The sequence below is a fragment of the Pelophylax lessonae genome (assembly GCF_965119305.1).
Source record: "Pelophylax lessonae genome assembly, chromosome: 1".
In the NCBI taxonomy this organism is placed as follows: Eukaryota; Metazoa; Chordata; class Amphibia; order Anura; family Ranidae; genus Pelophylax; species Pelophylax lessonae.
The window spans coordinates 465,192,501-465,212,359 of NC_138768.1; the positions used below are offsets into that span (position 1 = coordinate 465,192,501).

General features: G+C 43.9%; 1 protein-coding gene across 2 annotated transcripts in view; it reads right to left on the reverse strand.

Annotated features, from left to right (window-relative positions):
- The window catches only part of MIER2 (MIER family member 2), a 130,525-nt gene that overhangs the window by 86,425 nt on the left and 24,241 nt on the right, over nucleotides 1-19,859 (reverse strand). For both annotated transcript variants that reach the window (XM_082243459.1, XM_082243460.1), the window contains exons 6-7: nucleotides 4,914-4,977; nucleotides 2,593-2,741 (exon numbers count right to left, since the gene is read on the reverse strand). In XM_082243459.1, coding sequence (XP_082099585.1) covers nucleotides 2,593-2,741; nucleotides 4,914-4,977 — 213 coding nt within the window. The remainder of the gene's footprint in view (nucleotides 1-2,592; nucleotides 2,742-4,913; nucleotides 4,978-19,859) is intronic.

Sequence of the window (19,859 nt, forward strand, 5' to 3'; positions counted from 1 at the left end):
GATCTACAGGAAAATTACCGCCGAACTTCAACACATGCGGCTACAGGAAAATGGCGGCGCCGCATGGCGGGCGGGGGATTCCAGGGAACCTTTTGAGTTCTATGAGGTACTGTAGTAGGCCAGGAGGGCCTATAGAGGGACCCCCCCAAAGGACTAAAACGCACAAAAAACAGGCATCCAGAGCCACTGAGCGTGCATGCCCCCCCCCCCCCCCCCCCGCTTCCAGCCACAGCTCACCTCACACTCCACAGAGGAATGACGGTTTTTTTTAACCAATGTAAAAAGGTTAACAGTACTCCGGCATCCCAAGGGGAATAGGGGAGTGCAGGGGGAACCCCGCTAGTGAGAGGGGGGATGCACATGGGTATGTAGGGCACCTGGGGAACCTACTGACCCTGGGAGGGGCCCGTGTCCACCCCAAATTTCCAGAGGGAGGTACTATTCACCTTACCTTTGGAACCGGGCGGGCACCACTCCCGGCAGGTCACCTCCCCATCTTGGAACGGGGGGTGCTGCGGGCCAGGGGTACGTTGAGACTCAGGCCGTGACCAGGTCATGTGCGTCCTCGCGAGGGGTTTCACTCGCAAGCCAGCCCCCATCCAGTGGGGCTATGTCACGGCCGACCTAGCGCTGAGCTACAGTCTGCATGCGCCCGCTGGCAAGACTGCGACGACCATAAAGATCTAGGATATCTAGTGCGTCACCCAGTTCGGCGGTTGATTGTGGTTCTCACAATCATCAGACTTGATTGTAGAAGAAAAAACAACAAAAGGAAAAAAAGATGCCAAGACCAGAGATTCCAGTAGAGAGCTAGGTCCTTACTCCTGACTAGGCAGAAAAAAAACTGAGATCCTAGAGCAGGAAGTGGGAGGAGTATACCCCCTGGGACTGCCCTATAGGCGAAATTAAGCCTTGTTAACCCTTTTCTGCCTAATGTCCTACTCCAAGGAAAAGCAGCATAACCCATCTCGCAAAGAAGATATGAAGCCTTAACGTTTGCCAAATGCTTAAAACTGCGTATATGGCATTTGGGTAACGTTTTTAACCCCCCCTACTAAAGCTCATTAACATGAGTCGAAGGCCCATATTAATGGTATAGGAGCATTTGTTAAGCGTTAGAAATTTAGTCAAGTGTGAACAAGCCCTAATATCACTAGTTGTTTTGATACCTGTGAACTTGATAAAGGGCTGGCACAACAAACATTTGTTCTATCTATACAAGAAGTTTTTTTCAAGATTAACCACTTGATCTCCGGAAGATATACCACCCCCCTTCATGGCCAGGCCATATTTTGCAATATGGCACTGTGTTACTTTAACTGACAATTTTGCGGTTGTGCAACACTGTAGCCAAATACAATTGATGTATTTTTTTCCCCACAAATAGAGCTTTCTTTTGATGCTATCTGATCATCTATCCGCTTTTTATTTTTTTGCGATATAACCAAAGGCCGAAAATTAAAAAAAAAAAAAAATGATTTTTTTTTTTTTTTTTTTACTTTCTACTAAAACTCAAAGAAAAAAATGTAAAAATTTTTTTTTAAAATGTCTTGATAAATTTAGGCCAATATGTATTCTGCTACGTTTTTGGTAAAAAAAATCCTAATAAGTGTATATTGATTGGTTTACGCAAATGTTATATCGTCTACAAACTATGGAATATATTTATGGATTTTTTTTTTTTTTTTATACTCATAATGGCGGCGATCAGCGACTTATAGTGGGCCTGCGATATATATTCATAATTCTGCACAGGAGAGCCGCCCTGTATCAGTAAAACTGCTATGGGGCAAATGGGAAGTGGTTAAAGCATAAAGAAACAGACACATATATACACAGATACGCTGTAAATTCTATTTTTTCTCAATTTCTTAAAAAAAAAAAATGTTCATGCTTTTATGACATTTATGGCAAATGTGCTCAAGTGGAACTATAGGCAAAATAAAACACACAAAACTACACATAGGATGCAGTCTCTCAGTATTATTAAAACAGAAATTTTTGTGTCCACTTAAAGCTAGCCATACACAGTTCCATTTTTTTCATTCAGCCAGCGGGCTGAGTGGAAAAAACGAAACGGTTTCCCCATCCACACATTTGATGCGGATGAGGGAATCCTCCCCGCTGTGTGATTGTATTTTGACAGTGGGACTCCCCGCCATCAGAATACACTTAGCTCTGCAGCCGATCAAATTAAACTTCTCCAACAAGCAATGAGAGGTCAAACGGGAACAGCCATAAATGCATCAAAGCTGGTTCAGCTCCTGCTTAACTGGACAAATTTCGATCCCTCTATGGCCAACTTAAGGCAACCCCATCCACAGGATGACAACATCCTGTGCATATTAACTGCAGAATAAACAGCATTGTTACCTTGTTTAAGTAAAATAATAACGGATCTAATGGTGGAGGGGTCTCAGAGGAAAAAAACAAAAAAAAAAGCTGAATTAGCTAATGAGGGACTTTTCATCATATGTGTATTTTTTTATTTTATTTTGATGAAAGTAACACTTTAAGCACATACATATTACATTATTCATTATTGGAAACAATTCCTGGGGGACCTTTAGAGATTTGATCAGTAGCTCTTACCTGTTCATTATCTCTGATAATCCCTTCATCTTGATTATAAGCTTCACCAGTCCCAAGCTGATACTCTGCTACTCTCATTAGGTAGTTCTCTACTTCTCTTTCAGGGAGAACACTAGGATCCCAAAGCAGCTGGTCTTTATCCTGAGAATCTGTAAAGACCACAGTACTATAACCACGCTTTAACCACTTGCCTACTGGGGCAATTTTTTTTATTTTTCATATACATTTTAGAAATCTGCATTTTTTTGCTGGAAAATTACTTCTCACCCTTTCAAACATTAAAGAGTTTTTGAAAGCAAAGGTCATGGAAAATAAAAAAAAATGGCTGTTGCTATTTTTTTTATGTCACACATTTGCGTAGTCGGTAATCAAACGCAAATTTTTAGGAAAAAAAAGGTACTTAAATAAATTTTGTGCACACAAACACAACACCCAATTTTTTGGTAAAATATAAAATATGATGTGTCATGCTTTAAATTTTTTAGTATTCATTTTTTTTATTTTTTTTTACACTTTTTAATATTTTTTTTATTTAACTTTAATGCTATCACAAAGGGTGGAAGCAAGCCCCTTGTGATAACTTTGGGCAGCCATAGGTATTCTTTATGGTGACATCAGGGGTATATTAGACCCCTGATATCTCCCCTGCCCTTCAAAGCATCTGATCAAACACAGACTGGTTTGAACAGATGCTTCCCTGGCTGGTACAGCTCTGAAACTAGAAGCGACAAAATAAATCCTCATTGCCTCTGTCTTCTTTTGTCAGAGGAGATCAGGGAATGCATGTTCCTACATTTTATCTGTGCACAGCCAATCCTGCTGCTGACAGCGGTCCTAGGCTCCCCGGGGAGGAACGGGAGAGACCAGAAACAGTGGTGGGCAGTTCCCTTCTGACTGCCGTAACAGTGATCAAGCAGCTGCAAAGCTGCTTGGATCACGCTTATTAACCACTTAAGCCCCGGAGGATTTGGCTGCTAAAGGACCAGGGGTTTTTTTGCGATTTTTTACTGCGTGACTTTAACGGACAATTGCGCGGTCGTGCGACGCTGTACCTAAACGAATTTGACGTCCTTTTTTTCCCACAAACAGAGCTTTCTTTTGGTGGTATTTGATCACCTGTGCGATTTTTTGATCACGCGCTATAAACAAAAAAAGAGCGTAAATTTTGCAAAAATAACAATATTTTTCACATTTTTTTATATGAAATTCCCCAAAAAAAAAAGTAAAAATCAAAATTTTTTAACATTTTTCGGCCAATTTGTTTTATGCTACCTATGTTTGGTAAAAAAAAATCGCAAAAAGCGTATTTTGATTGGTTTGCGCAAAAGTTATCGCGTTTACTAACAAAGAGAAAGATTTTTGTCATTTTTGGTGTTTTTTTTTTAACGCGTAATGGCGGCGATCTGCGATTTTTTTTTCGGTACTGCGACATTGCGGCGGACAGATCGGACCCTTGACTGACATTTTTGACACTTTTGGGGTTACCAGTGACATTACTGCAGTAATCAGTGCTATACATATGCACTGTTACTGCAAAAATGACACTGGCAGGGAAGGGGTTAACTTTATTGGGAAGGGAGGGGTTAAGTGTGTCCTAGGGGCGTGCTTTCTACTGTGTAGGGACATTGCTATTGGTGTAAAAGCAAAGATCAACCGTTCTACATAGTAGAACGGTCAGATCTTTACTTTTACACAGGGAGAACTGACAGGCAGCTTGTTTACACAAGCTGCTCTGTCTTTCTCCCTTCACAGGAGCGATCGTAGTGTGGCCGGCGGACATCGAGTCCGCCGGTCACACGCACTGACTTGCCTGTGAACGAGCCGCGGCGGGCGCGCGCCTCGGCGGGCGCGCGCCCGCTCGCTATAGGCTCGCAAGTCAGTGACAGGCGAGTGACGTACCGATACGTCACTCTGCCTGGCCGGGGCTGACCGCCGCAGTATATAGTCGTGCGGCGGTCGGCAACCGGTTAAAAAGATAGAGAGCAGCTGAAAAAAATGACAACGGGATCATGGCTGCAGCTGGTATATTTTCCAGAGTTACTGCACGCTGGCTGATAACCTTATGAAATGTCACTGTCTGACATTTCAACAAAGTTAATTAAAGAGAAAAGTAATCTGTGCTTCAGCATTGCCTCCACCACAATGCACACCAGTCACTGCGCTGCAATACAGCAACTGCTGTGAATGTACTCTAAAACATTATCTGCATTTAAATTGCTCAAAGAACATTTTTTTTCAGGCGGTCTAAATTTTGGGATTTGTTCTAGTGATTTCTAACTATAATTATAACCCTTAACAATAAACATATTACATCATCTCACCTCTTCCACCAGTTGGAGTGTATCTCAGATATGGAAGTTGAGGCTCAGATCCAAACAAGACTTCCTGCAAGAAAAAAAAAATCCACTCAGACACTTGCATGCATTTATAAAAATTTTCCAGTCTGAGGTAAACTTTTAAAAATCATGTTGTCCTATGCTAGTGTTTACCCTTTTGATTTCATTCACATGATAAAGTGCATATTGACTTAAATATCTGCTAAAGACCACCCCATTTAGAACATCCGCTTACCCTTCGATGGTTGAAGAGTGGTTCTATAGTGATTACAAAATTATGCAAAATATGGGTTGCAATATACTATTGTACAATAAGGGATGATAAACTTATTTATTGTAAAGGAAAATCTTTTATTTACAGGTCAAATAACGTGTTTAGTTCATTGTAAAACGTGTTTAGGCATTGTAAAACTCTGGCATTCACACACATGATGGGAATTGTAGTTCCTAAACAACTGGAGGGCCATAGTTTGAAGACCCCTGGTCTACAGGTTTAGTGAACACTACTGTTAACCATTTTTCTGACACTATTTGTTTGCAAGTAATAATTAGCATTGTTTTGCTGGAAAATGACTTTACATAGTCTGATAGAAGACCAATAAAAAGGGGGAGGGGGGAATCATACATTCCCATATACACAATCCTTTACCCACAGTTGATTCATCTAGAGGAAGACAAAAAAACCCAACAAAGCATGACCCAATTTGCTCCAGCAGGGGAAAACATTCCTTTCTTAACACCCAGGAGGCAATCGGATATTCCCTGGATCAACTTTACCTATAAATGTTTGTATCCAGTTATCTTATGTACACCTAGGAAAGAATCCCGACCTTTTTTAAAGCAATCTACTGAGCTGGCCAGAACCAGCTCTTGAGGGAGTCTATATTGTAAAGTAAATTTTTAATATTTGGAGATAAAGTTTATTTTCCTCCAGGCGTAAAGAGTGCCCTTGTTTTCTGTGATGACCTTAAAGTGAATAAATCAACACCAAGTTCGCTTTATGGACCACTATTTGTATTTATAATAATAATAATAATAATAATAATAATAATAATATGTATTTATACATGTTGATAATTCTTAGAACCCCCAAACATTATATTTTTAGGCCCTAGAGAATAAAATTGGTTGTTGCAATTTTTTATTTCACAATACTTAAAAACCTCCATAGGCAACACTTTAAAATTGTTTACAGGTTATCACTTTAGAGTTGCAGAGGGGGTCTAGTGCTAGAATTATTGCTCTCACTATAACGTTTGCGGAGATACCTCATGTGTGCTGCGAATACCTTTTACATATGCACATGCGACCTATGTATGAGTTCCCTTCTGTGCGTGAGCGTAGGGGTACGAGGGCGCTTTAAAACTTTTTTTTTTTTTTAATAATTTTTTTTTTTTTACACTGTACCTTTTTTTTTTTTTTACTTTTATTCTTATCACAGGAATTAAGACATTACAGGTCTGCTTTCCCAAAAAAAGGCAGTTTTTACATCTGCCCTATCTGGAAGTGACGTCATTGTGTCACTTCCAGCCTCCTAGCTCATAGAAAGTGCCAGGCAGCCAGTTCTATGGTAATTCAGCAGCACCGGTGGGCAGTGGGAGGGTCGTCCCCTCCCACCACCTGTAAAAGCAATCCAGCATCTATTCAGTCACTAGGATTGCTTTTAGATGAGAGAGATTCACTGGCTGAAAAAAATACCGGGGTTTTGGCTTACAGCTGCAGCCATAACCCCGGTATAACCACTTAAACATAGTCATGTACATCAGTGGTCCTCAACTCCGGTCCTCGGGGCCCACTAACAGGCCAAGTTTGCAAGATAACTAAATTACATCACAGTTGATCTCATTTGCTGCTCAGTGATTGCAGTATTCTAGTCTGCATCTTCACAAGGTAATACTTAAAATCTGGCCTGTTAGTGGGTCCTGAGGACAGGAGTTGAGGAAAACTGATGTACATGATTCTGATGGTTAAAGGGATTTTCAGAAATGAGACAAGTGACAATGGTGACAAAAAAGCAGTTTTGTAAGTATTTTATTTTGGAATGTAAGACATTGAAATAAGCTGTAAAACACAACTAAAATGTATCTTATTATATAAAAAAACTAATATAAAAGAAAGAGGACAGCCTCAATTTTTCATGCTTGTTTTTCAGAAAAGAAAACAGGATTTTTGTACTCCTTTTAAAATACTTTTTTGGAATCTTGTAAGAGACACAGAAGTCTTTCACCTATACTGCCACCTACCAAAGGATTGGTGGATACTGGCAAAAAAAAAAAAAAAAAGGACTAAAGGCCAGCCCAGGACAACTCCTACTACTACCAGCATGCCTCAAGCAGTACCGAGAGCATGATTATAAATGCACAAGAGTGGGCTATGTCCCATAATAGACTCAAAAAAACATCCAATTTGCGTCCTTTCCTATCAGTTCCGTTTTTTGGAACGGAAGAGAAACCTATTTTTCTTTCAGTTAAAAAAAACGGAACGGACGCAAAAACGTATGTCAGTGGTATCATCCGCTATCCCATTGACATGCATTATCTCCGTTTATCATCCACAAACAGATGGGATGATATCTAGCCTTGCCCTATGGATCATCAATTGCGATTGATAAAAATCCACTATCAATTCTTCCTTCTAAAATAATCCTCTTCACTTTGCATTCATTATTATAAGGCCCAAAACCAAAATAAAAAAATATAGTGTAGTACGTTTTAAAATAAGTGGTGGCATTGCACTTGGTGTTGTTACACTACTTTAGTATTTTTTTCTTTTTGGCACTATTGGATACTGCAATTGGAGTTGTCTGCAACAAAGACAGAGTGTGGGGGGAGAGTGAGATACAACGCACAATTACCAATTTCAAGGGAAATAGCAGATACTGAAAGATCGTTGCATGAGGATGCACATTCTTGGGGAATGTACAACACTGGTTTACTAAAGCACATAATGGAAATGTGCTCTAAGGGCTACTTATTTTAAAATGTACTACACTATATTTTGTTTTTGGAGCTTCTAATAATGAATGCAAAGGAAAGAGGATTATTCTGGAAGGAAGAATTGGCAGTGGATTTATATCAAGCGCAACTGGTGATCCAGAGATGTGTCAGCACATTTACCAGCTTTATAGTGTGTTTTGTTAGGACACACTACATTATGGGGGTTATTTACTAAAGATGGAGTGTGCAAAATCTGGTACAACTCTGCATAGAAACCAATCAGCTTCCAGGTTTTATTGTCAAAGCCTAATTGAACAAGCTGAAATTAGAAGCTTATTGGCTACCATGCACAGCTGCACCAGATTCTGAGTGCTTTAGTAACTCCCCCACCCCCCTTTATGTTTTTTTTTTTTTTTTGAGTGTCAACAGCGGGTATAGAAAGAAGAGGATTAATCTGCAAAATTCTATTGTGAAAGAAAGGAGAAACAGAGGCATAAAGCATCTTATTTTTCATGCATGTACTTTATTCTGATTCATAATGAAGAGGCTCAAAATTTATTTCATGAAGACTATTGGGAGAAAGTTTTGATGAACTTTTGAGGACAATTGACATTTTCTAAACGCTGGTTGTTGAATATATATATATATATATATCTTTCTACTAGGGAGTTAAGGTAATACAACAGTGAGGTTAAATTGTACTGTTTAAAGTGGTTGTGAAGTCACATGTATTAATTACTTTGATTCTCTCTGTTTTAGGTCCTTGTACAGTAACAGTGCATGTATTTTCCTAACATTATAATGCTAAATACCTTCTTTGCAGAGCTCTGCTGTCCTGTAATGTGACTTCGCTCTGTTTCCCTTCCCGAGTGAGTACAGTGGAAGGGGCTGAGATTTCCCTCTGTTGAATGCAAGCTATCAGAGGGAGGTCACATGTACATCCGTGGACAGCAAGGCTCTGCAAAGAAGGTATGTAGCATTATAATTTTAGGGAAAAACACACACTGTACTGAACAAGGACCTAAAACATAGAGGATTAAAGTAATAAATACATGTTTCTTTACTTTGTATGCACTGGAGCAGCTGCAGGGAATAGAATTACAAAGAAATGAGAGGAGAGGGGAGAGGCGGGGAGGAGATTGGCTCTCACACAGACTACGGAAGAGACAGGGGGAGAGGGAGGGGAAGATGCAGAGACGCTGAGGAAATAGCTGGACGACGAAGGCACGTAAACTGGCCACACTATTAGAGATCAGTAGCCATGATAAAGGGAATACAAGAACAGGCAGGATGTACAACGTTGAAAGGGACAAATGACATGGCAAAAGCCCTGTGCTATTTCTCCTGCCTTAAAGGGACAGAATTTTTTTTTTTAGGTTACAACCACTTTAGGGGTTTTTTAGTCCTAGTGCGCTGATATTTTGGTAATATAAATGCAGCAGACACTTATTTCAATCACTGCAGTGACTGACAGCTCCGTGATTCAATAAATTTCCCAGAGTGTGGAGTCCTTTGACACGGTCCTATGGCCATGAGGGGCTGTCAAGTCTGCGATGGTAATAAGGGATGTGTCGCTAAACTTTGTTTAAAAAAATTAGAGCAGCCCTGATTTAGATCCAGGCTGCAGTGGAGCAAGCAGAAATCAGTGGCGCTATCCTGCGCTGTACTTGTAGCATAGCAGCCTAAAAATGTGTTTGTTTTTTAATTTTTAAAGTTTTTATATAAAGTGGTTTTATAGGCTTTAAAGTAATATTAAAGTAAATTTTATAAAAACAAACAAAAAAAATAATATACTTACCTGCGCTGTGCAGTGTTTCTGCTTCTCGGGAACCCTGCTGGTGCCCCTGGCCCCTCCCTCCTGCCAAATGCCCCCGAAGCAAGCAGTTTGCAATTACCTGAACAGGTCTCTCCTGTGAGGATATGCCGCTGATTGGCTCTCCTTTCCTGTCAGGGAACTACCAATATCCTGGGGAATCAGCGAATTCGCGCATTGGCGCGAATGCGCATGCGTGCCCAAACACGGGCAAACACAGTTAGGAATGTGCGTGCGCCAATGCGCACGCACGTACGCCATGCGTAATGGCGCTTGGCGCCAAACGGCCTATTTAAAGCCAGCAGCCACAACATCTAGTTGCTGGATGATCAACAGCCTCCCGTGTTCCCTGTGCCTTGTTAACCTGCTGATCTTGCCTTCTCGTTGCCGACCCGGACTGTCTGACTTTGCTTCTCCTGGCTCCTGACCCCCTTGGCTTGCTCTCGGATTCCTGTTGTCTTCTCCAATACTTGACCTCGGCTTGGCTCCTGACTTCGCTCCAGTATTTCTCCCAGTCTGTTCCTGTCTGCACCTTGTAACTGCCTGGCTTGCCAAAGTGTTCCAGACCTGCTTGGGACTTCTCACCAAGTTGGTTCCTGCTTCCACCCTGGTCATCCCAACCGGCAACCCGTGCTACTTCGGGCACAGCACTCCCTGTCCCACTTCCAGGGGTACTCTGCACCTAGCCGCAAGGGGAGCCCTCTCTACACTCCGGCTTCGGATCAGGTACGTGACAGTATCATCCAGCCATGTCAGAAGCCGAGAGAGGTGCCTCCCCGCTGGAAGCCCTGTGCCAGCAAGTGACAGCATTAACCCAGGCGGTGAAGAATCTTCAGGATGGGTACTTCCAACTGGAAGGTCGTTTACAGTACCTGACTACACCATCTCTGGCAGCGACTCCAAATCCACCCGCTGCAGTCTCCACCTCCGCTCCTGCAACTTCTGGACAGTCAGCTCCAACTCCTACGATGATGGCTCCGCCTCCAGAACCAAGAGTACCTATACCTGAACGCTTCTCGGGGGATCGCCGCAAGTTTAATTCATTCAAAAATGCCTGCCTGTTATACCTGGCCCTGCAACCCAGAACTTTTTCTTTAGAGACAGTTAAAGTGGGGTTTATTATTTCCCTGTTGTCTGATGAACCCCAGTCCTGGGCCCATCAGTTACTGGAACAGAAGGATCCTGCTGTCAGTTCCGTTGAGGTTTTCTTCGAGGCTATGGCACAGCTGTACGATGACCCACAACGTATGGCCACTGCCGAGGCTACGCTCCATAAGCTACAGCAAGGCCGACGCCCTGTAGAAGATTACACAGTGGACTTTCGTAGGTGGGCCGCAGACACAGGGTGGAATGAGGCCGCCCTCAAATACCAATATCGGTTAGGTCTGTCTGAAACCCTGAAAGATGAGTTGGCACGAGTAGAGACCCCCACCTCATTAGAGGGGCTCATTCAACTCGCCATCCAATTGGACAGACGTTTGCGGGAACGCAGGTCTGAACGAGCTCAGTCTTATCAGCCTACTTGGATGTTACCCAAGGTGCCACCATCTCCTGCTCCTCTACCCACTGCTACCAACCCAATGTCTCCTGAAGAGCCTATGCAGATCGGAGTGGTCCGCACAGCCTTAACCCCTGCTGAAAGGCTTCGTCACAGGCAATTGAACTTATGTCTTTACTGTGGGGAAGATGGACACTTTCTCCGTGACTGCCCAGTGAGACCAAGTAAGCCAGCTGCTTTCAACCATCTGCATCTCCAAATTCCGGGACCCTCTCCCGCTCACCTAGTCCTTCTTGTTTCATTACAGGTGGCAGAAGGAGAGATCAAGCTGCCAGCAATCATTGATTCCGGAGCCTGCAGCTGTTTCCTGGATATCTCTGTGGCAAGAAACCTTCACATTCCACTCCAGACCAAGCGCCATAAACTGAAAATCCACCTTGCAGACGGCACCACTCCCAGGTCCGGGTCCCTCATTCAGGAGACCTTACCCGTACTTGCCACTACTGGCCCTGGCCATAAGGAACTTCTTCACTTTGACGTCCTTCCCTCACCTATGTTTCCTGTAATTCTGGGAATTCCGTGGCTACGGGCCCATAACCCGTTGATAGACTGGTCCAAAGGGGAAGTATCCTTCAAATCAGTGAACTGCCTCCAACATTGTATGACTCCTGAGATACCTCCTCCTGCCAGCTGTCTTGCCATTCAGCCTGTTTCCAATGCCAGCCAAGACGTTCCTTCCGCCTATCATAGTTTTCTGGACGTGTTTGATAAGAAGAAGGCGGACTCTCTACCACCTCACCGTCCCTATGATTGCCCAATAGAATTGTTGCCTGGTGCTGAGATCCCTTTTGGCCGTATTTTCCCACTTTCAGAGACGGAACTTGAAGCCCTACGGCAATACATTGATGAAAACCTCAGCAAGGGTTTCATTCGTCCTTCTTCCTCTCCGGCCGGAGCCGGAATCTTCTTCGTGGAGAAAAAAGACCACACTCTTAGGCCATGTGTGGACTACAGGGACTTGAATAAAATAACTATAAAAAACCGGTACCCACTCCCTCTCGTTCCTGAGCTCTTCCAGAGGTTTCGTTCTGCTCAAGTCTTTACTAAATTAAACTTACAAGGTGCCTATAATTTGGTGCGGATCCGCGAGGGCGATGAGTGGAAGACTGCCTTTCGAACCCGTTTCGGGCATTTCGAATACTTGGTTATGCCCTTCGGGCTGTGTAATGCCCCCGCCACTTTCCAGCACCTTGTAAATTATATTTTCCGAGAATTCCTGGACAATTTCCTCATCGTTTATTTAGACTACATCCTTATTTTTTCTACTACCCTGGAGTTGCACAGAATACATGTACAAAGAGTATTGGCCACTCTCAGAAAACACGGGCTTTATGCTAAAGCAGAAAAATGTGAATTCGAGAAGTCATCCATACAATTTCTGGGTCTGATTATCTCCACTGATGGAATAGCAATGGACCCTCAGAAAGTGTCTGCCATCCTGGAGTGGCCTGCCCCCTCTGACAAAAAGGGCATCCAAAGGTTTGTGGGTTTCGCAAACTTTTACCAAAGGTTTATTAAGGACTTTTCCCGCATCATTGCCCCCATTACGCAAATGACTCGGCAAAACACTCGGTTCCAATGGTCCCCAGAGGCCCAAAGTGCATTTGACAAGCTCAAGGCTGTATTCACCAGTGCTCCTGTGCTACAACACCCAGACCCAGCCTTACCTTACGTCCTTGAAGTTGATGCTTCAGAAGTGGCCACGGGAGCAGTCCTATCGCAACGCCAGGGACCCAAGGCATTGCTTCACCCAGTAGCGTTTTTTTCTAGAAAACTCAGTCAGCCCGAGAAGAACTACGATGTAGGGGACCGAGAACTATTGGCCATCAAGGCCGCATTAGAAGAATGGCGATATTTGCTGGAGGGCGCAGCCCACCCAATAATGATATTCACGGACCACAAGAACCTCGAATATCTCAGATCAGCCAAATGCCTAAGACCTCGGCAGGCCAGATGGGCACTATTCTTTTCGAGGTTTAACTTCCATCTCACATACCGGCCAGGCTCTAAGAATGGGAAGGCAGATGCCCTCTCGCGGATGTTCCCTGAAACCCCTGTGGATGTCACCCCCAGTACAATTCTGTCCTCTCAAAACTTTCTTTTACTCCAGCCTGATCTTAGGACTACCATTGTTTTTTGGCGGAGAGTGAAAAGTAATGGATCCAATTGGGTTCTTTGCCTTGCTCGGAACTGTGGCCAAGTCTTTTGCTGATACGTTGGGGCCCCCTTCCCTCTCTGTCCTATGAGGACGTCTGCTACGGGGTATAACCCCTTTCCTTGCTGTTTTTTTTATGATCAAGGATTATACCATGTTTTTTTCCATTATGTACTGTTTTTTTTTTTTTTTTTTTTTTTTTGCTGACTGCCTCACCTTTTGTGAGCACTTGGCTGCCATTTTGTTTGGATTTTTATTGCTGCTGCCAAATCGCCTTACACCTTTTTTTGGATGAGGAGACTGCCTCCGTCTACTTTATTGCCACTTGTATGCTGCCCTTGCTCTTTTTTGGGCTTTTATGGCTCTCTTCTTGGGCTACATGGGACGATCTGTCTTTTGCTGTCCCCTTTCCCCTGACTCCTTCTGGTGTTATTTGCCGTACTGATTTCCATTATGTTGTGCTAGGTTTATCCTTTGATCCTCATGTCTACAAGTACTATGGCTAGTCACTGTACTTTGGTCTCCTGGAATGTTCGCGGACTGAGTGATAGTGTGAAGCGGGTGGCGTTGTTCTCTACTTTAAAGAGGTATGCTCCTGCTGTGGTGTGCTTGCAGGAGACCCACCTACAGGCCTCAACCCTCCCTCTGCTACGTCGCCATAGATACGGCACCCAGTTTCACTCCACCCACTCCACTTACTCTAGGGGGGTCAGTATATTACTTTCTGATAATGCACCCTTCCAATTGTTGTTCTCTAAGATTAATGACCAGGGTAGATGTATTTACCCTGTTCATTAATCTTAGAGAACAACAATGGGGTTGTCAAAGAAATGGGGTTGTCAAAGAAAATGGGGTTGTCAAAGAAATGGGTTTCATGGTTTGCAACCACCCGCAAACGGGCCGGGTATAACATGGCATAATTGACCGTGAATCTCCGCAAACGCTTCTTAACATCTGTGAATTTGGCCCTGCGTCGTTGCACTTCCGCAGAAAAGTCCGGGTAAAAAGAAATGCGTGTATTATCCATCTTCATGAGGTCACCTTTAGTGTGGGCAAGGAACAGACAGGCATCTCTATCCTTATAATTAAGGAGCTTAAACAAAAATGGGCGTGGGGGTTCACCAGGGCGCGGTGGTTTAGCAGGAACTCTGTGGGCCCTTTCAATTGCAAACATATGAGAAAATGCATCTCTGCCAAAAGAGTTAAGCAGCCAGTTCTCCATAAAAGTGACAGGGTCTTTACCCTCTGCCTTTTCAGGGATGCCCACCGCCCTAATATTGTTACGGCGGAGCCTATTTTCCATATCCTCCAGGCAGGAGGAATGTCCCATTGTAAGAAGTTGCATATGATACACATCCCGCTGTAATGGCGTCAGGTCATCCTCTACAATTCCCAATCTATCTTCAATGGCAGCAGTACGGTCCTGCAGCTTTTGCATGTCCTGTCTCACTAGATTCACTTCCACTTTCACCCCCTTAAGCTCAGAAGAACATGTATGGCCTTATTGCAAGATGTAACAGCCGTAAAGATATCCCGCAATGTGGGTTCGGGGGAGTCTTAAGCTACAACACCCAGGTCTGGATCAGGCCCAGGGAGGGGAGCGGTACTCACGGCATCCCAGGAGGCAGTAGAGGCCGCATCCGTGGGCCAGGGTTCCTCCGTCTCCGCAGGCAGGGCACTGGGATCCTCGGGACCAGGAGGAAGCTTGTGTGGGGTCTCCTTTGTGGAAGATTTAGCAAAGAGTTTCATCGCGGCCTCCCTGGCGGAGCGGGTGGTCGGGCGCCATCTTGGGAAGCGGGATCCGTAGGTCCCGGCGTCTCTTTGCCCCTCCGAGACATCACCCCAGCACTGGACACACAGCCGGCAGGTAGGTACAGGCGGTAGGAGATCGGGGAGGTAAGTATATACGACGGATGGTAGCGGATACTGCAATTATCAGGATGAATGTCAGGATCAGTGGCAGTGGCAGAGAGAGCGCTCGGCACGTCAGTCTACATCAGCTGCAAGCCACGCCCCCCTTCATGAGCCTTTAAATGGTCTGTCAGTCTGGTTCAGTAGGTTACACAATCATGGGGCAGACTGCTGACTTGATGGTTGTCCAGAAGACAGTCATTGACACCCTCCACAAGGAGGGCAAGTCACAAAAGGTCACTGCTAAAGAAGCTGGCTGTTCACAGAGTTCTGTGTCCAAGCATATTAATAAAAAGTTGAGTGGAAGGAAAAAGTGTGGTAGATAAAGGTGCACAAGCAACAGGGATAGCCACAGCATTGGGAGGATTGTGAAGCAAGGCCATTTAAGAATTTGGATGGGATTCACAAGGAGTGGACTATGGCTGGTGTCAGTGCTTCAAGAGTCACCACACACAGACGTATCCAGGACATGGGCTCCTGAACATCAGAAGTGTCTCATCTGGGCTAAGGAGAAAAAGGACTAGACCGTTGCTCAGTGGTCCAAAGTCCTCTTTTCAGATGAAAGTAAATCTTGCATTTCATTTGGAAATCAAGGTCCCAGGGTCTGGAAGAAGAGTGGAGAGGCACAGAATTCAAGTTGCATGAGGTCCAGTGTGAAGTTTCCACGGTCGATGATGATTTGGGGAGCCGTGTCATCTGCTGGCGTTGGTCCACTATGTTTTATCAAGTCCAAAGTCCGTGCAGCCCTCTACCAGGAAATTCTAGAGCACTTTATGCTTCCCTCTGCTGACCAGCTTTATGGAGATGCTAATTTAATTTTCCAGCAGGACGTGGCACCTACCCACACTGCCAAAAGTGCCAATACCTGGTTTATTGATTGTGGAATCACTGTGCTTGATTGGCCAACAAACTCGCCTGACCTAAACCCCAGAGAATCTGTGGAGTTTTGTCAAGAGGAATATGAGAGACACCAGACCCAACAATGCAGAAGAGCTGAAGGCCGCCATCAAAGCAACCTGGGCATCCATAACACCTCAGCAGTGCCACAGGCTGATCGCCTCCAAGCTACGCCGCATTGATTCATGCAAAAGGAGCCCCGACCAAGTAGGTGGTCTATACTGTACATACTTTTCAGTAAACCAACATTTCTGTATTAAAAATTATTATTATTTTTTTATTAGTCTTATGTAATATTCAAATTTTCTGAGATACTGAATTTTGGGTTTTCACTAGCTGTAAGCCATAATCGTCAAAATGAAAAGAAAGAAATGCTTGAAACATATCACTCTGTGTTTAATAAATCTATATAATATATGGATTTCACTTTTGAATTGAATTACTGAAATAAGTTTAGTTTTATATAAAAGCAGCAAGTTGGGCATATAGAAAATAAAAAGAGAAGATCTGTGGTACCCCCAGATATAAGCGAGTTTGACCCCCCGACTGAAAAACTGAGGGTCCATTTCTTCTGCGGAGTAGAGAAAAAAAAAAAGAAGAGGGGTGTGTGCCACACTGCAAGTCATGATTAACTGGAGCACTTCAGCACTTTCAATGTGAACTTTGAGCACTGAGCACTTTATTGGAGGATGGATGTTTACTAAATGAATAAAGACAATCGTAACATTTTCAGTATGACTTATTTCTTTTCAATATACATTTTTATGTTTTTTTTGGTTTATTAGAGAATGTGGTTAACACTGTATGCGCTGTGGTAAAATTAGTGATTTTGGTATAAGTGTTTATGCACTTAATGAACAGCAGCTACAGGGCATTATATACATTGAGCACATGGCGCGAGTATTTATATGTTTTCAATAGCAGAAGACACTCCTCAGGGATGATCTCATCAGGGAGGGATTGATATGAATGAGGTAGAAATAGTAATTGAAACAGATGGTTCCACGTATTGAAGAATCAGAGAAAATGAGTCCCGAAAGAACAGATATAAATTATTACTCCGCAAAAAAGGCTGCAGACGTGGGGCAAAAAAAGAAAAGAGGAATACTCGATCATAAGAATTTTTAATCTATCATCTAGAGAATTTTCTACTGAGGAGGCATCTGTGCTACAAAAAGGGGTTACATGTTGCTCCTACAAATGGGCCAAACCTCCTCAATCCATTCAAAAATCGGGCTCGGTTTATCAAGATAAAATTAGCTCCAAAAATATGCGATGGATCATGAGTGGAAAGAAACTGAACAGATTGGCTTGGAAATTATGGAGGTAATGTACTCTGTGTAAGTAGTAATTCGAAGTAGATCGATCCAGATTTGATAAGGGATAATGGCATAGACCATACTCACTTCAAATGTTTTTCAATCCATACCAAATGAAGGGGCCGAACATTGAGACTTTCTAAAGAATGGTGTACAACAAATTCATGACATTGCGTAACTTCACCAATCTGTATCCCTTTTGTGTGGCTTTTAGGTGCTCTTGCCAACGGGCTGAGTGGTGGGAGGTTAAATGTCTTTGGTACCCAAATGGCTGGTGTTTTTGCCACGCTGGATCTAAATGCAACAGAGATTGCAAATTGCAACAGTTCAATCCACTGTACATGTGCTAAAAAAGGCCCACATAGCTAAGCTGTGGGAAGTGGGCCGGGAGATAAAAGCTCCACAATCGATGGAATAGGTTGGCTGCTCTCTACTGTTCCATAATGCCTGCTTCTGAAGGACATCCTGCCTTGTTGGGGTTGTGCCTCACCCTCACTTTTCTCTTCTGCTCGATCCTCATAATCACTGGGGCCAACTTGGTAAAACACTGCAGCTGGGGGAACATGACTGCCAACTTGTTGTTCATCAGTGTTCTCCCCTCTATGTGAGCTCATGTTACTACATTCCTCAACTTCAGAACCAACATCAGAATCAAGTAATGCCTGTGCAAAGTCAAGAAGCAAGTGGCTGATGCGGTGTTCAAATAATTCAGGGGACTCATCTGTGCATTATGCTGGGGCTATGGCAGGAGTAGCTGTGGACAAGGAGGCACAATAAGCCGCTCTTGCAGCTGCAGTGGACTGCACACTATTGTCAGCTTGGGTAATAGAGGATGAGGATGGTTTAGTAAGACAGTCCACCACCTCCTCTACATGCTGTGGCGGGATAGCACGGGCAACATCACTAAAAAGAGAAAAATGTGCCCTGCTTGAGGACGGACCTGTGGACATAGATGCTGCTGGCCATCTAATAGTGGCATGGGGATGTCTGCCTCTCCTAGTTGGCCTCCTAGACATGATTTGGGGGGGGGGGGGGGGGGGTGGGTTATTACCTAAATTTAACAGATACTGGGAAATTGGTGATCAGATGCACTTTATTGAATGAAAAGTGATGTTTGGTGCACTTTAAATTGAAGACTGCTGATGACAGGAGTTTAAAAAAATATATAAAATAATAATAATAATAATAAAAAAAAGGGGGGGAACACTAGCATCGCAGTAAAAAAAAACTCTGGCTGACAATTTAAAAATAGGGGGCAGGCAGGGGACCACAAAAAAAAAAAAAAAGGGTATACAGCACTACATACAACACTAAATGTTATGTAATGCTGTTAAACACTGCACTACACAAACACTATACTCACACTACACTCAAAAGTATACCCCCACTACGCTAACACTACACTGACACTCTACACATTGCAAAAGGTTCCTATGGTTCATTTTATATTGTGGGGTGGGACTGTGAGCACTGACTGAACAATGATTGGGCAAAGTCATCATGACTTTGTCCAAGGGCTCTGACAGTGCTCTGTGTCCTGATTGGGCAAAGCCTTGCACCTGCAAATTCGGGTGTTTGCCAAACTTATGCTCAGTCCGAACTGCTAGCCCAACACTAGTTGTCACCTACCCAGCTGGAAGAACATCCCATATAGCCTATTCTTGCAGCATAATTGCTCCACCCTAGAAGATTATGATGCACAGAGTTAGAGCAGAGTTCCACCCAAATGTGAAACTTCCGCTCATTTGCCACCCCCCCCCCCCCCCCGGTGCCACATTTGGCACCTTTCAGGGGGGAGGGACGGGTACCTGTTTTTGACAGGTACCCTTCCCCACTTCCGGGAAACGGACTGCAACAAAGTTAGGTCCCCTCCTCCTATCCCCCACCACCGAGCCAATCCGAATGCACAGCACGCTTCGCGCATGCACAGTAGGGACCTGCCCGTGAACCCGAAAGGCTTCACTACCATGTACCCTAACTGGCAATGGTGGCGGCAGCACCCGACAGCCGATGGAAACAGCGGCTGCGGTGTCAACAACGCTGGACTCCAGGACAGGTAAGTGTCCTAATATTAAAAGACAGCAGCTAGAGTATGTGTAGCCGCTCACTTAATTTTTTTTTGGGGGGGCGAAACTCTGCTTTGACCCAGACATTGCTTGAAAAAGGATATATGTCAAGTTCCATCCAACTAGCCCAACAGAGATACTGACGCCTGTACTTGGAAAAAGATTCTTCATCATTTCCAATCGAGGAACAGGTTAATAGTGAAGGTCCTCCGTTTATTAACTACCTCCCACCCGGCCATAGTATATATACGGCCGGGCGGGAGTCTCGTCCTTCTG